Below are 17,917 nucleotides of genomic sequence, written 5' to 3'. Positions count from 1 at the left end.
ATTTGACACAAAAATCTACCATATAGATAACATTTTTTTGTCATCATCAAAAGATATTTTTTAATAAAAAACACATTTGAAGTAGCTTTACAGTATCTTTTCAATGTTTTTATACTATTAAACACATTTTTTACCTTAGACTTAATTTTAAACTAAAAATAGACCCAAAAATGTGTACTTTTAAAAACCTGGAGGAAATTTTGAAAACCTGTAGAAAATTTGCCAAAAACATTTGGCAACTCTGTGTAAAGGGCATAACTCAAAAATTAATACATATTTGAGAAATAAAGGTTTTAGATGTAATTAATGAGATTATGCTGGTGAAAGAAAAATTAAACAAATACTTAATTTTATAAAATTTAAAAACAAACTAAATACTACTAAATTTAAAATAGATTTCAGCCATATCTCAAAAAATATTTATAAATTTACAAAAAAATGGTTTGTAGGTATTAGCTAGAAATAGAACTACTTAAAAGAAAAATAATATTTTTGAGGTGTGACTCTTATTTTTTTTAAAGAATTTGAGTAGTCCAAATTTAATTATTTGTGCACCCTTGTTAAATACAAGTTTTTAAAAAATCTTTGCAGTTTCACAATATTTTAACCATGCTACAATCCTGGTTTTTCCATAAGGATCTTACTTTGATCTGGTATTCTTAAATTAGTTTTGAACATTAAGAGAGTTCAAAAGCAATTAGAAGCTAGTTTTAAAATCTGTAAATTAAGACCAAGTTGTAAAATAACTTACCTCCCCTATGGTTTTATCAATATAACTATTATCTTGTAATTTAAAATACAAAAAAAGTTGTAAAGTATTTTGATAGTTATATCTACTTGCTACTAAAGATATTAGGCAATAGTGGGGGTAAATCACTTTTTTACAACATGAACATATTTTGTATAGTTTTGACTAGGTCTCTAATTAAAACAAGTTTCTTTTTTTAGCTTTTTCAAATTCAAACTAGTTTTAAATATATAGGTGGCTAAAGTTGGAGAATACAACAAGTTCCATTATGGGAGGAGAAAATTAAAACAGTGAATAATTACTAAACAAATTTCTCCTATTTTATTTGAGATAAATAATTAAAATTTTTAAGAAATGTTCTTAGCAATAATTTTAAAAAAATATCTGAGAATTCTTTCAAAATTAAAAAATAATAGTGGATCTTTTATGTTTATTTAAAACAGCTTTATTCCAATAGATTCTTTTAACTTCAAAACACTATTTAAAATTTTAGTCAGAAAATAAAACAATGAGCAACGAAGTTAATGCATTAAGTGATATTTTACAAGGAGCCTCCATTAAAAAGGAAAACAAAATTTCTATAAAAGGTCAAGGTCTTAAACTCGATTCAGCTGAGGATGCTGTAGAACTAATAAAGAGAATTAAAGATTTTAAAGACCTCGAATCTTTAGAACTTACTGGAAATACAATTGGTTAGTACTAGTTTGCTGCTAAATTATAGAGTTCTACAAATTTTGACAAAGTCTGAAATAGGTAAAACAGAAAGACTTAAGCTTAAAATCTCCTAATCAGTTATGTTTTATAAAATAAGTAGATTTGATTAAAAATAAAAATAAAATTGTTAAATTTTCATTCTGATATTGACTTATATACCTTTGAATTGATTCTATATGTAACTTTAAATATCAAATATAAACTAGCTTGTCCTTGATAATAATTAGTTAACTTTTGTTAAGTAAAATTACTTAAAACTTAGATCTCCATTTAAAAAATATAATATTTAAATTAAACTATCTTGTTTTTATTAAAAGTATAGTAGAAAGAGTCCTACAGACATCAGTAAAATTAAATTTTTGGTCTGTTATTCTATGTTTATATAAAGTTTTTGACTTGAAAAAACTTTTTGTAATGTGTAGCTATGTTTTTTATAAGTTGATCTTATTTTGTAGAGTTTATAATAAGCTTCAAGTTGCTTTTTACCGCTTTAAAAAATTTGAATTATTTTTTGAAATATGACAGGTCAAAGTCGGCCACATAATAGGTTCGTTTTGGCAAGGAAAAACTAAAACAGCTAAAAAAGACTATTTTATTTAAAATCTATCTCCTCCTACATTTTTCAAGCAATCTTCTTCAAACTTTCACAGTCTAATCTTTATACGGTAACAAAAAAACTTTACTTTGGACTTTAAATAAAAAATATGACTATTTTTTTAATTTTTGTCATAAGATTTTTATTTTTATAAATTATTAAAATTCATGAGTATCATTTTTTTCTTATGATATAAGGAACATTTTCTAAAAATCTGAAGAAGATTGCTTGAAAAATAAAGGAGGAAATAGATTTATAATATATTTTAAAATTTCTGAGAAAGTAGACCCCAAAAAGTTTACGGTCAATACGTTTGTATCGGAAACTTTTTACAAAATATAAAATATCTCAAAAGTGAAATGACAATTTGAATTCTATAAAAACTGTTTTGTAGTTTGTACATAAAGCTTTCATATAAAAGCCCAAGTTAATTTTTGTAAAAAAAAATGTTGCACCTCTCCTAAGGCCTTAAACTTGATTAATATTTCTTTTTCAGCTTATTTAGTTCATACTACTTTTTCAATTTTTTTATAAACTACAATAGTTTTTGGTCACTCAGACTGGTTTTTTAGCTTAAAAAAGTGGCAATGCTACAATAATAACTAGAAATTAATAATTTTAATTGTAATAATAAAAAATTATACAGTATCCTTCTTTTATTACACTAACATATGTTTCTGTAAGTTAAACAAACTTCAACTGAGCTCTGTAAAAAAATAAATACTTTAAGGAAAGGATAGAAGTTAAAGTAGGTATACCTGCTGGGTTGCCACATGGTCAGGAAATCAGGAAAAGTCAGGAAAAATTAAAAAAATGACAAAAGTCAGGTAAAAATGGGGCTTTTGAAAAAAAAATCAGGAAAAGTCAGGAAATTTAAAAAAAAAAAGTCAGATTTTGTCAGTTTAAATTTACAAATTTTCTTATTTTTCAAAGCCTTCAAGTGGTAATAATTAATTAAATGTCCTTTAAAGTCAGAACAAAAGCACAAAATTTTGCTAGAAATTTACAAAATTATTTAATTTCCAATGCCTTCATCAGGTTTAAATTAATATATTATCCTTATAAAACTGCAAAATTTTTATTTTAACATATTAAACAAGTACCCTACTTGAACTAGTAGATTTTGTAAGCATTTTAGTATTAATAATCTGTAGCAAGGACACTTCCATAGTGAAAGTGTGATATATACACAAAAGTTTAAATGCAAGTGGTGTTCATGTACTCTGTCACTGTCAAATATGAGAATAAAAGCACTCACTGTACATATGGCTGGAGCTGGACATAGAAATAAAAGGCCAGGAGTTTGCCAAATCCAAAAAAATTTCTGTAATGCTGGATCAAGCTCTAGTAGGTGAGAGCAGCGGCATAGTAGCAAGTTGTGGGAGCAGTGGTGTAAGCCCATCAATAGGTTTGGTAAGTAAGCTACAAACCAAAATCCCTGAAATTTATGGGCATTACACACTGTCAAGCACAATTACTCAGCCAGTTCGTGTAACAAACTGGCGGAACTGAACAAAAAAATGTTTCCTGAAAGTGCAAAAGCACAGTCATGTCAGATTGCCCGAACAAAATTATCATACATAATAAATTTTGGCCTTGGACCACATTTTGAAAACATCTCGTTGGAATAATAATGGACAAGCTGTGTTTTTAAGGTAATAATATAAGTATTTTGCTGATAAAGCTCTTAATTTAAAAAACATCTATCATACACAGATGGTTCAAGTGATGTAATGGAAGTTTGATGATTGAATTCAGCAAAAAACTGTTGTTTTATTTAACCTATTTTAAAATAAGATTAAAAGCTTTATATAGTTTCAAGTGTTAGATTATGTATTTTAGAATAAGTTAGAATTAAGAGTTTGATTTAGAAAATTCAGGAAAATTTTGATAAAAAGTCAGGAAAAGTCAAAAAAAATTTCTAAGCTTGGTCTGTGGCAACCATGTGTACTTGTGTCCATTAAAAATAAAAATAATTGCTTTAGATTTTTATAGGTTAATGATATATAATATACTTAATGTTTAGTTTGACTGTTATAAAACTATATAATATTTGTAATTATTAAATCTAAATTAGATAAATTAAAGCAAAAATACAACATAAGATAACAAATCATAATGTAAACTACTTAAATAAATTTGAAGGAAGTACTAATTCTAAATATTTACTGGTTACTAATCATTGAAAAAATGTATCTAATAATTACGTCACAGTATATATGAACATTAGGACTAGCTAGATAATTTATACTACAAAGTTATATAATTTATTCCTTACGTTTGGATAAAGTGGTATAGCGGTTTTATTTAAAAGTAATATGTAATCTATTGTGAATAAAAAGTAAAACAACAAACATTAATTATTGAATTAATAAATTAAACAATAGTAAAGGAAATAAAAGCCACTAAAACTTGGTATAATGTATATTTTATTTATTGAATCTTTATAATGGTTAAATCTAAATTATAACAAAATTAAAGTTAGATAAATTTAGAAAGCAGATTGAATTTAAATTTGAAATAAAAGAATTTTAAAACAAAGCACAAACAAAAACTTGTTGTTAATTTTTCAAAGTCCTGACCAATAATTAAGTTGCAGCAACATACATAAAACCACCATGACTTAAACTACATGTATATCATACAATAAGTAAAATAAATAATTACTTATTGTTTTAGAAAGAAGCAGTTGGGTATCTAAATTAAAGATCTTAAACAGATTTTTTAAATATTTAATAATTAAACTATGTTACAAACTACGGGTTTATTAATAATAAGAATGATAATAGTAATGTATAGCGGTTCGACAGGAGGTCATTTTAAAGATAGGTACACTGTGCATTAATATACTTTTAAGCATGTAAATAAAAAGAATATTGCCAGTTTTCGTTTGGCAATATTTTGATAGGTATGGTACCAAACCAGAAATAGAATGGAGCATCCTTCACCACGCCAACAATAACATCAGTAGCGCAAGATCTGCCAAGTATATAACCTTGAACGAATGGCAATTGTTGCAGAAGATAGTAAACAATTACTAAATAAAAGACATGATATTTCAAACAACTGTGTACACAGATGGTTCTTCTTCGAATAACACCTTAGCGCTTTCTCACCTTTTATTTTTTATTTACCTTAACACATACATAAACACACACACTCGACTAATATATATTTTAATATAGTTATATATCCTAAGTAAAAATATAGTTTTATTCATTTATTTATATATATATATTTCACGCATATCACTTTCTATTCTCCGAAATTCTATATATACATTTTATTCTTCGACTATAATTCTTTATATTTTTATGTGTTAAGTCACAAGTTTAATTGCAAACCTGTATTCAAATCACAGATAAACCGTGCTTTTTTACCTACTACGCCCAATACAACGGCTAGAGGTCTTTTTACTGGAGGTTTATACTTAGCATATATATTTAAACCACCTTGTTGTTTTATGTTTTACATTTTAACTTTCATATTAAACACAAACCCGTAGTTTGTAACATAGTTTAATTATTAAATATATTAAAAACTTCTGTATAAGATCTTTAATTTAGATACCCTACTGCTCCTTTCTAAAACAATAATTAATTATTTCTTTTACTTATTTTATAATATACATGTAGTTTAAGTCATGGTGGTTTTATGTATGGCGCTGCAACTTAATTATTGGTCAGGACTTTGAAAACTTAACAACAAGTTTTTGTTTGTGCTTTGTTTTAAAATTCTTTTATTTCAAATTTGAATTTATACTGCTTTCTAATTGTTTCTAACTTTAATTTTGTTATAATTTAGATTTAACCATTATAAAGATTCAATAAGTAAAATATACATTATACCAAGTTTTAGTGGCTTTTATTTCCTTTACTATTGTTTAATTTATTAAATCAATAATTAATGTTTGTTGTTTTACTTTTTATTCACAATAGATTACATATTAATTTTTTAAATAAAAGCGCTCTACCACTTTTTCCAAACATAAAATATAAATTATATAACTTTGTAGTATAAATTATCTAGCTGGTCCTAATGTTCATATATACTGTGACGTAATTATTAGATACATTTTTTCAATGATTAGTAACCAGTAAATATTTAGAATTAGTACTTCCTTCAAATTTATTTAAGTAGTTAATATTAAAATTTGTTATCTTATGTTGTATTTTTACTTTAATTTATCTAATTTAGATTTAATAATTACAGTTATTATATAGTTTTATAACAGTTAAATAAACATTAAGTATGTTATATATTATTAACCTATAAAACTCCAAAGCAATTATTTTTATTTTTAATGGACACATGTAAACCTACTTTAGCTTCTATTCTTTCCTTACATTAATTATTTTTTACAGAGCTCAGTTGAAGTGTGTTGACTCGTTTAACACACATAAACATATATTAGTGTAATAAAAAAAGGATACTGTATAATTTTGCATTATTATATATTCCAGTGAACTTGTTTCGCTAGGATCTTTTGTTAACAAACGATTAAATTAATATTTTGGATAATTGTTTTAATTATATCTACTATTACTTTTTTATATGCATTGATATTTCAATTACTTTTATTAATTTTAGGAGTTGATGCAGCAAAGGCAATAGCTGAAAGTATTTCATCACGCAGTGAACTCAAAAGATGTTTGTGGGCAGACATCTTTACTGGCAGACTGAGAAGTGAAATTCCCCATTCACTCATTAGTCTTGGTAAATCTTTGATATCTGCACAGTGTAATATAACAGAGTTTGATCTTAGTGATAACGCGTTTGGTCCTGATGGTGTTAAAGTAAGTATTCAATATAATTAGATTGAGGCCATGTATTTACTATACATTTTAATTTTCTGTAATTTTTAAAAATTATTCACTGTAAATCTTTTTAACTTTTTAAGGAATGTTTTGTAAAATTTTAGATCCAAGCTTTATAAATGAATACATAGATAAATAATTTAATTCAGAAAAATTGACATAAAATAATTTCATTCCATCTATTTGTGTTGGAAATTTTTCACATAAATGACTATATCTAAAATGTTAATTAAAATTTTTATATACTATAAAAACTGACTTTTAATTACTCTAAGCTTTCATATTTTTGTTAATGTTTGTTTTGTAAAACGAAGTTGGTGACCACCTGATGGCCTTAATTGTTAATATTTTATCTATCATTAAATGTTTGCAACATGTATTTAAAATTCTGTTGTTTTTCAACTAATATAAATTATACAACTAGTAACAAGTACCATAACTAAATTTTACATTTCAAAACAGAAATGAAAACTTGTTCTATTTCAGAGATTTAAAAGCTCAGATTATACAAAATATATTTATAAATTAATATTTTTGGTAAGAGCCTTATTTTATATATTAAACACTTTAAGATTGTACAAATAATTTTTAAATATTTATCTGTTTTGTGTAGGCTTGTGTAGAATTCTTAAAGAGTAAAGCAGCATTTTCCTTACAAGTTTTAAAGTTTAATAACAATGGTCTTGGTGGTGGAGGTGTAATCCTTGCAGATGCTCTCATAGAATGCCACAATAAAAGCAAAGAATATGGAAGGTCACTTCAATTAAAGACTTTTATAGCTGGTCGTAACAGGTCCGAATTATTTTAGTTTTATTAAACTGATCAACTAGATATAAATAAAATACTTCAGTTTCTTTCTTTTCAGTAAAGGTTAAATTTTGTCTATTGAAATACTCAGCCTAACATTAGTTTGAAATACTAGACATTTTCAAGCCAATATATATATATATAAAGTTGCACAAAAATAAACTTCTCTTGGAACAACTGTTTCTGCGTTCAACATGCCTCCTCAGCTAAGTATTTTATTCAACTAAAGGCAAACTTACAGTACAGTTAAAGTACAGTAACAAACTTATAAAAATTAGATATTACATAATTATAGATTAACTATTTAAAGCATTTTGAACAACATTTTAAACACAGTTTTTATATAAATTGTTTTCGGTAATGTAAATTGTAAACATCCAGTTTGCAATTCATTTCTTTTATTTAATGATTCTGATTTTTTAATGTTTAAAATTACTATTTTTTCCTTGTTGCATAATTTACATCAATCTTTAAAGCTGTATTTGTTTTTCGTTCTTGTTATTATTTCCCACTAAATTTTAAAGTTAAGTGTGTTATTTTTGAGTTTCCAAATATACTGTGGTAAAGTTGTAAATATATTGTTTAAACTTAACATAGTTTGATATATTTTCTGAAAAATTTAGACTGCTTAATTTCAGTTTTACATAGATAGTTGATCTTTTTTTTATAGTTCTAAAATTAATTTATGTATTTAAAAGTGTGCATCTGGTGCCCCTGATAAGTAAAAAATTGTAGTTGAGCAAAGTATTTTTTCAGTATATTTAACTAACTAAACTTACTCAGCTATCCAATTTATTTTAACAAAATACTAACTCTATGCGACCTTTTTTTTACTATACCTAGTGCAAGTTTCAAATTTCCTTTATATTTTACCTACAATGAAATTAATTAAAAAAACCTATAGAAAAAAGCTGTTTCAACACCTTGAAACAAAAAAAAAACATAATCAGAGATATTTTTTATTAAAAAAATTTCAGTTCTGCTTATTTAAATAGAAGAAGTCCAACTTCTTATATAAAAAAGGCAAACGACTTTCAAACTGTTTATTTAAAATTATAACTAAGATCTTTTTTTTACTCCAAATTTTAAGCCCAGAATGGGTTAGTGTCCCTTATACACTATAAGACAAATTGCACGGCAACTCTTTTGCAGGAGTGTTTTTTTAGCACAAGTGGACACTTTTGCACGGAGGGTCACTTTTGCAAAAGTACGCACTTGAAGTGGTATGCACCCGAGCAAAAACGCACCCACGTAAGGTACATCATAAAATTATTCTGTTTTGTTTATTTGAGATTTAGTGTGAACTCAACGTGTAAATAACGCAGATGCGTACTTGATGCGGGTGCAAACTTACGCAGTGCGTACCTCTTTAAGTGCGTACTTCAGGCAAAAGTGACGCCAAGCAAAACATTTCACTTGTGCAAGAATGATCATTTGTACGAAAGTGATGCTTTGTGCAAAAGTGACCTGTACTCTTCAGAATATCTAATGTAAGTTTAAAATTAGATTTAGTGGGCCAGATTTACATCCTTGCTGGCTGAGTTTTCTCTTTTGCTGGCTTCAACTTAATTTTTTTAAACATTGGTGGGACCGGTTATTTTCACTTATCATGCTGTACCTTGCCTACATCTACTCTAATTAATCCTTGTTATTAAAATATGTTGTTCCCTAGGTTTGGTAAAAAAGAAGGGACCAGTCTAATGTGCACAATGAAACTTTTGCACAAAGGGTCATTTTTGCACAAGAGTAAAAATACAAAAAAAAAACGTTAAAAATAAAAGTTACTGATCACAAAGGGTAAGGAGGGTTAACAGTGATACTAAAAAAAAAGAAAAAAATAATAATACAGTTGCCCCTCGCAAATCTACGCACACTCGTTTAGTCATGCAATTTAGAATTCTCTCTCTAAAAAGTGTTTAGTATTGTATATTCATTGTAAGTTATAAGTCAAAAGTTGGTTTAATTTTTTAATTATATAACTGTTAATCAATTGTTATTTGAATTTTTTTTCTGTTTGAATTGTTCTTTTGTAGAAGCTGCTTTCCACAGAAAATGATGACCTTCAATTCTTCGTAGTGCTCTCCAGCACCAGCTACAGGTTTGGAGGACACAACTGTGCGTTTAAATCAATAGTCTTCATGAACTTTGGTTTTAAACCCTCGAACTCAAAATCTTCTTCATTCACTCCAAAATCATATTCATCAGTATCATGAAGAACCTTTGAAATTACAGGCACGTTCAATATTATTATTGGCCACTTCAATCTTCTCTTAAATACTTTCTGAATACTCAGCAGTTGTTTTTCATCCATTCCTATAAAACTATATGCACATAAACAACTTAATTAAAACGATTTTCACATTTTTGTACAAGTTGTATAAAAATAATTTTATAAAAAAAAGTTAGTCCCTGAACTTTATTTAATCAAATGCATTAAAGGAAAAAATCCAATATATTAAGTATATTTGCTACCTTTTATTTAGTTACGTTCTCTCGTTTAGTTACGCACTTTTGCTGTAGACACAATGTACGTAGATTTGCTAGAGATGACTGTAGTTAAGAAAGTACTGACTAAAGGTTTGGGTTAACACTTATAGTAAAAAAAAAAAATTAAAAAAACAAGGGTTACGGGTAACAATGGTAGTAAAAAAAATAAAAAAAGAGTAAAATTAAATCAAAAAATAAAGTTTGACCAAGTTTAAGGGTAAGAGTGGTAGTAAAAAAATCAACTCGTTCAAAAGTTTCCCTTTGTGCATATTTGATACCTACTTAAAAAAGAATGACTGCAGTCTAGTATTAAAAAAAACATGAAATTCCTTCTAACATAATATGCTAGGTCTCTCTTCTCAGTTAAAGAAACAGGCAGTTAAGGTAATTCGTTCTTCTTTTAAGATATTATGGGTGAGTGCAGTTTTATTGATAATATAAAGCAACAGAAGCCTTAGTTTGACTGACAGAATAATATCATTATCAAAAAAACTCAGAGTTGTTATTTCTTCAACAACAAACCTGAGGTTGTGGTTAATGGAATTTAGCACATAGGCTGCACACAACTTATCAGTACTATTTTAATTTTGAAGTGTGTTTATTAATTCCAAGTATATTAACCACCAATTTCTATTACAACAGAAACAGTTGTTAATCATTGAGCATGAGTGATATTAGTTTTTTTTATAGCTGCAACTAACCTGTTGTCTATAAGAAAATCAGCAGGTAAAAACAGTGATACACTCTTTTTGAAAACACACTTTTAAGAACGTTTCTTAGGAAGTTTGGTTGATGATGGCACATTTGAACTGCAAGAATTACTAAGGGAACGTCAGAAGTTTCTTGACTTGTCATCACTGATGAGCATAATGGTTCTAAAACTTAACTGCCTACCTTCTGCTTGGGTATCTAAGTTTATTGATGTTTGATTTATCTCAATAAGTTTTCATCTTTTTATAATACCGAAAGCCAATTTTGATGTTATGATTTTATATATAATTTGTCACTCTAAAAAATTTTTGCAACGATTTACTCCAAGTGTCAGGACACAGGATGCACTCTAGTATTCTATCGTCTAGGTTTTTTTGTTAAAGCTTAATAGTTAAGTTTTATCTTTTTGCCTACAAGAGTTGCATCCCTTCTGTTAAAAACTAACTAAAAGATACACCTATGAAAAGTTTTTCAATTAACAAACTTTCCGTTTAATGTTGAAAAAATGTTTTAATTTATTGAGAGTTCAGTAGTTTTTATTTAATTTTTAAATTATATTTTTTGATATACTAAATTTTTCAGTTGAAAAAAGAGAGTTAATTTTCTAATGTAAGTTCGTTCTTTTTATTTTTATCAATAAGTTTATTTAAACTCTTATCGTATTGTAACCTGTCATTAAAATGTAAATCTTAACATTCAGAAAATGGCTTGAAAGTATCCAGCTTCATATAGCTAATTTTCTTTATAAGTTAAGCTAAAAAATAACTTTTGTTTGCTAAACTTTAAATTATGTTTTATTGAAATTATTGTTGTCTTATACTTATTTTAAAGATTAGAAAACCCTGGCGCTACAGCACTGTCAAAAGCTTTTAAGCAAATTGGAACTTTGGAAGAAATTCAGATTCCGCAAAACGGCATTCAGCACCAGGGTATTGCCATGATGGCGGATTGCGTTCGTCACAGTCCACATCTTCGCCACATAAATTTAAACGATAACACATTTACTAACAAGGGTGCGATTGCAATGGCTGAAGCCATAAAGCACATTGACAGTTTAGAGGTATAATTTTAACAATTTTATTTTTTGTTACTTAAGATGTGCAAGCTGATTTTTTTTTTAATTTTCAGTTTTGAATAATACTTTAAAGTTTGGTTTTTGTTATTTCAGCGCATAGTTGGTTAAGATTTATGTTTCTAAACTAATAAATAAGTTTACTTTTTGTTATTTATAAAACCTTACCTAACTTTTTAACGTTTAGCTTAAAACATTTTACTTAAGTACTTTTTTGCAGATTATAAACTTTGGAGACTGTTTGGTTCGCACCGAAGGCGCGCGCAAAATTGCTGCCAGTCTTCAAACGTCCAATCCAAATCTTAAAGAGCTGAACTTGAGTTTTGGCGAGATTCGCCTGTCGGGTGGTTTGAAAGTTTGCGAGTGCATGCAAAGCAAAGATAATCTGAAGCTGCTGGATCTCAATGGTAACCAGTTTGGCGAAGATGGTTGCGACGAAGTTCAGAAACTTGCGGAAAATTTAAAGCACGGAATGGATGTTTTGGTGGAACTGGAGGATGACGAGGGCGATAGCGATGATGAAGATGAAAGCGAGGAAGAGGTTACTCTTGTTATCTACGAATAAGTAAAATAAATGAGATTTATATTTTAAATTAACAAAAAAATTAAAGGTATATATTGTTTTATTTATCATTGAAAAATAGTTTGTAACTTTACTAAATTTTAATTTTCCAGCTGCTTTAAAAGTAGTGAATGATCCTAGTCGTGTACTTACTAGTAGTACAATAATATTAATTTAACTTGAATTTACAGTAAAAGTAAATAGCACAGGAAGAGTTTTTAAAGATATGCAAGCTTCATTTTCATTATTAGTCGAAATTTTGCTTTGAAGAGTTAAGGGCATAGTGGGTCCACCTTGATTTTTACAAGTTGATCTTATTTTATAGAGTTTTATCTGAGCTACTAGAATTTTTTAACGGCTTGAAAAATTCAAAATATTTTTTGAGGTACAAGCGATCAAAGTCGATGACCTCAATAGGTTCCTATGGAAGGCGCAAACTAAAAAAGCGAAAAAAGACCATTTCACTAAAAATCTATCTCCTCCTTTATTTTTTTTAGCAATCTTCATCAAATTTTTACAGAAAGTGTATTATTAGATTTAAAAAAGATTGAATGCAGGATTTTCTTTACTTTTGAATATTTAAATTTATAAAAAAAAAACACCAATTGTTTTTTGTTTTTTATCTTAAACTTTTATTTTTTAATATTTTAAAAATTCCGACATTCAAAGTCTTTTAAACTATAAAAGGAACGTTTTCTAAAAGTTTGAGGTCTCTATCTCTAAAAATGAAGGAGAAGATAGATTTTTAGTGATTTTTTAAATTTCAGAGAAAATTGACCCCGAAAAATTTGCGGTCCAAACGTTTGTATCGGAAACTTTTTATAAAAATTACAATATCTCAAAAGTTAAATAAGATTTTTAAATTTTATAAAAACTGGCTTGTAGTTTTTATATTGACCTTTCATATAAGATTTATTGTGAATTTTAGTTTATAAAAAATGTCAGACCCCCCTATGCCTTTAAAACTCTTTTAATTGATTGGTTTATCTTTTTATTAAGAATGAGTTATTTTATAATTATTACTACAACAAACATGTTTATTATCTGTAGTTGTTCACCTATTTATTTTTTTTTTACTAAACACATTAGAGAGCTGGGTTCATGGCTATGAAAGTTATTTAATACAACAAATAAGTTCTTGACAAATAAAACTATGGTAACTTAAAAGCGACATTTTTATTTATTTTGCCACCTGAATATGTTGACTTAACTTTCTTTATGCTTTTACTTGTTTTAAAACATAAAATTTTTACGTAGTGAGTTATTATGATACTTCAGTATTTTGAACCTTAATTTAAGTACCTTACTTAAATTTTAACCTTAAGTTCTTACAGTTGAACGCAATTCGATCTTAAATGACATTTGTTTTAAAAAAAAAATTTTTTTTGTTTCTAGCAACGACACCTTGAATTAAATTAATTTACTTGATGTGAGTTAAGCGTTTTATTTAAGTTGCTCTATTATATATGAGTTAAATATTTGTCGTTAAAAACTAGAGGTGCAAATAAAATAAACAGAAACCCCATAAAAATATTATATGAATGTTTATATTTATCAAATGCAATTAATAAACTTATAATTTGTGTTAGGATGTTGAAAGTGATAATGATGAATTTGAAGACAAATTGACAGCCGACAATATTTTGGACGAAATTAATCAATCTATTATCAGCCAGCTCACCCATGATCGACTGACTACTCTGATGACTGCTTACGTTGAAAAAGGAGGAAAAATCGAAAGATGTATTACAATGTTTATGAAGCTAACCGGTAAGCTGGTAGTTTATTTGCCTTATTTATAAAATAATGTGTAAGGTTAGATACATTTTAAATAGTTTGAACTTTATTTTTATAAAAAAACAATAACGTTTTGATACTTAGGCTTTAAATTTAGTAAATGTTGTACAGTTTAATTGTTTTTTGAAAGTATGTCTTAAACATTCAAAATCATACAATTTTTTTTTCCAAACACAATATTTGACCAAGTTACGTTTGACAGGCTTAATTCCATCTGAAGTTTTAGTATCGGTCGATGACAGTTTGGAAGGAAACTCAGTTGTGCAAAAAATATTTGCTTGTTACGACGTTTTGCTTAGAGATGCTTTCGAAAAATACCCGAACACACCAATGATGGTCATCAATCCACTCTTCGTTGCCATGGCCCTTATTAAAAACGAAGATAAAAAACAGTTGCATTCTGATTGTGACGTGAGAAAAAGTGTTATTGCCATCAAACACATCTGCTGCCAAAAGTATTTGCGACAGTTTGAACACATTCGTGATGTCATAAAGAGTTTGGTGGGTAACAATAATAACGTGATTTGGTCGAAATATTCCAATTTTAGAAACAATTTGATGCTTGTTTTGGAAGGCTTGTAACGCTGAACGAACAGTAACTTGTTTAGGATTTTTAGTAGCTTTTGATAAACACCACTTTATAGAAAATTTTTTGTAATTTAAACTATTACTAATAAATTTTTACAAGCTTGTTTTTGAATACATAGCTAAGTTTGTTTTTGAATGGTTTTAACATAAGCTGGTTAATGTAAACACAGTTACATAAAACTTTTTGCTTCTAAGTTAAATAATTGATAAATTAATTTTAGTAAAATATTCTATTCTATTTCAAAATATGTTTACTTGAAGTAATAAATTAATATCTTGATGATCTTCATCAGATTAAGAAATACCTAATTTACAAATTAGTTATATTTTTAGATTAGTAAAATTGCTACCAGGCATAATAAAGTATCTAGAGGCTAATAAGAATTATATAGTTTTTATAAAAGTTACATAGAAACCTTTAAGTTGACACCAAAAATCTTAACTTTCGTAAATTAAATATTACCAAAGCTTAAGTATAATTCAAAAGTTAAATTGGTTGATAATATTTTATTACAAGTAAACAAAACACTCCATACCAGGTTAAATTTTGTTATGTAACCTTTAATTTTGGTCAATCTTTTCTAAGTTAAATTTCGACTAATTTAAGCTCTTACCTAAGTAATACGTTAATTATTTTTTTAGTTTTCCGCGTAGATTCTGTTGAGGATTATTAGTGATGTTTTTTATTTTGTAAACACCAAAATTAAAAAAAAAAAAACAGAATTTTAGATACATATATTTAAATAAAAACAACGCCATGTAAAACTTAATACATAAACAAACTTTTTTGGTTTAGTTATTTTTAAATTAAAATTATTAAGTTTGTTAAAAATTACAAGATAGTGTCTAATCACTTCACAAAGTCAAGTAGTTTGAAGCATTTTGTTAATTTTGTAATTACCTCGAAGTTATAAAAAAAAATTAGACTATTAGGCCTGTCACACACTCAGGCTAGTTTGGAATTTTTGAGAAACTGATGCCAACCTATGATAGTATAAACTATATTAAAAACTTTTACTATTTAGATTTTTTTCAATACACAGACTAGTTTATATGTTATCTTGAATCTAATTTTTTAACTTAAACTTTTATTTTATATTCAAAAATGTGTTTTAAGTTCTTTGGTTAGTATTTTTCGTACTTTTAAGGTATGAAAGCTTGAATAACATTAATTTTAATCAGTTTCTGACTTCTAGGAGCTTTGTACATGTTAAATTTTTGTAAGCTCAAGCCGATGCAGGCTTGGAAGGTTTCAGAAATGTACGAGTCTTCAGTTGTGTAAAAATAGTCACTTTTTCACGGCGCAAATTTTGCACTCTTGAATTTCTCTAAGCTAAATTTAAAGTAGAATTGTAACTTCATCGACGTAAATAAAAGTTAATCTAAGACTTAAATATTATAAAATATATTTAAAACAAAACCAAAAATATTCAAAACTACAAACTAATGGTTTGTTTAATCAGATCCCAACGAGGCAAGCTTACCGAAATACATAATAAAAACATATAGTACATTACTTTTTTTATTTAACTGACATAAGTATCTCTGTGTTAAATAAGCTAACAGAGTTATGTAGAAAATAAGTATTTCAAAGAAAGTATAGAACATAAAATAGATGAATGTATGTATTTAAATACTACTATAATATAAGTTATAATACTATAGAACAATATTTGATAGATACATATCCATTTTATTGATTTACCCAATTTTCACAACGCATAGCAGTCGGATTTTATATAATATACCTTATCTACTAGTATTTTATTAACTACGTATACTCATCTACTTAATCTTCTATTCTTTCGTTATATTTATTATTTACAGAACTCTGTGTTAACATAACACAGAAAAAGATGTGTTTAGTTGAATAAAGGAAAGTACTGTGCAATTTTTATTTATATAAATAATCAAAATAATTCTTTTTCATTTAAGAAGTGTCTGGTTTTATATAATATACTCAATGTTTTTTGTAACTTCTATAGTTTCTATGTGTTCTAACCATTTTAAATTTCTGTCTATAGTTATTCCCAAATATTTATAGCTATTTGTGTTTGTTATAACCGTTTTACCTATTTTGAAATTAGGATCTTTATTTTTCCCAAAACTATTTTTTGCATGCTTCTTGTTTTATTAAGATTTAGTTTAAGTTTGTTTCCCATAAGCCAATCTGATACCTTTTTTAGTTCTATGTTAAAATTTTTACTGTCATTTAGATATGTGTCTTTTGTACATGTTTTGTATAACATTGTGTCATCTGCAAAGTTGAGGACGTTAAGACTGGTATTATTCTGTAAGTCATTTATATGTACTAGGAATAACAACTGTCCTAATACTATGCCTTGTGGTACCTCAAATTCACTTTATTCACAGGTTGTCTCATATCCTCCAAAGCTAACGAATTGTTTCCTTCCATCTAGATATGAGCTGATTAGTAGATGCATATTTCCTCTCACACCATAACATTCCAAATTCCTTAGTAAGATATTTCTATCTACACTATCAAATGCTTTCCTTAAATCAAGAAAGACTGCACAAACTGCGTTTCCTTTATCAAAATTAGACAAAACCTCTTCAACAAATTTAAACAAAGTTAAAGTGGTGGAATGATTTTGTCGAAAGCGAAACTGAGAATTGTTTAAAAATATATTACTTTCAGAAAAAAAAAACTGTGCAGGCGATTATAGATTACTTTTTCAACGATTTAATTTAAATTAGATAGAAGTGAAATGAGTTTTTAATTTTCTGGTTAAGTTTTTAATCCTGACTTTAAAATTGGTATCACTTTTGCAAGTTTTAGGTTACTTGGATAAACACCTTCATAAAATGCTTAATTAATTAATTTGCTTAGTATTGAGGATATAAGATTGTTTGCTTTCTTAAGGATCTTTACAGATATACAATCTTCACCACTGGCTTTGTTTGGATCTAAACTCTTGATAATATTAGATACTTCAGTTTCTGTAACATAATACCAAAAAAAAACGATTCCTAATATTTTTTGAGATTAAAACTAACC

General features: G+C 26.9%; 1 protein-coding gene across 1 annotated transcript; it reads left to right on the top strand.

The window, feature by feature from the left end:
* The first annotated feature begins 1,216 nt into the window (after positions 1-1,216).
* On the top strand, positions 1,217-15,037 carry LOC145837901 (ran GTPase-activating protein 1-like). The gene is made up of 7 exons (XM_082945387.1): positions 1,217-1,440; positions 6,648-6,853; positions 7,488-7,666; positions 11,711-11,939; positions 12,172-12,492; positions 14,103-14,283; positions 14,513-15,037. The coding sequence occupies exons 1-7, from the start codon at positions 1,257-1,259 to the stop codon at positions 14,890-14,892; spliced, it is 1,680 nt and encodes a 559-aa protein (XP_082801513.1). The 5' UTR covers positions 1,217-1,256; the 3' UTR covers positions 14,893-15,037.
* The last annotated feature ends 2,880 nt before the right edge of the window (positions 15,038-17,917 follow it).

The sequence above is a fragment of the Thalia democratica genome, chromosome 6 (genome assembly GCF_965202585.1).
Source record: "Thalia democratica chromosome 6, ktThaDemo2.hap1.1, whole genome shotgun sequence".
Taxonomy (NCBI): domain Eukaryota; kingdom Metazoa; phylum Chordata; class Thaliacea; order Salpida; family Salpidae; genus Thalia; species Thalia democratica.
This window is presented reverse-complemented; position numbering and strand designations above follow the sequence as displayed.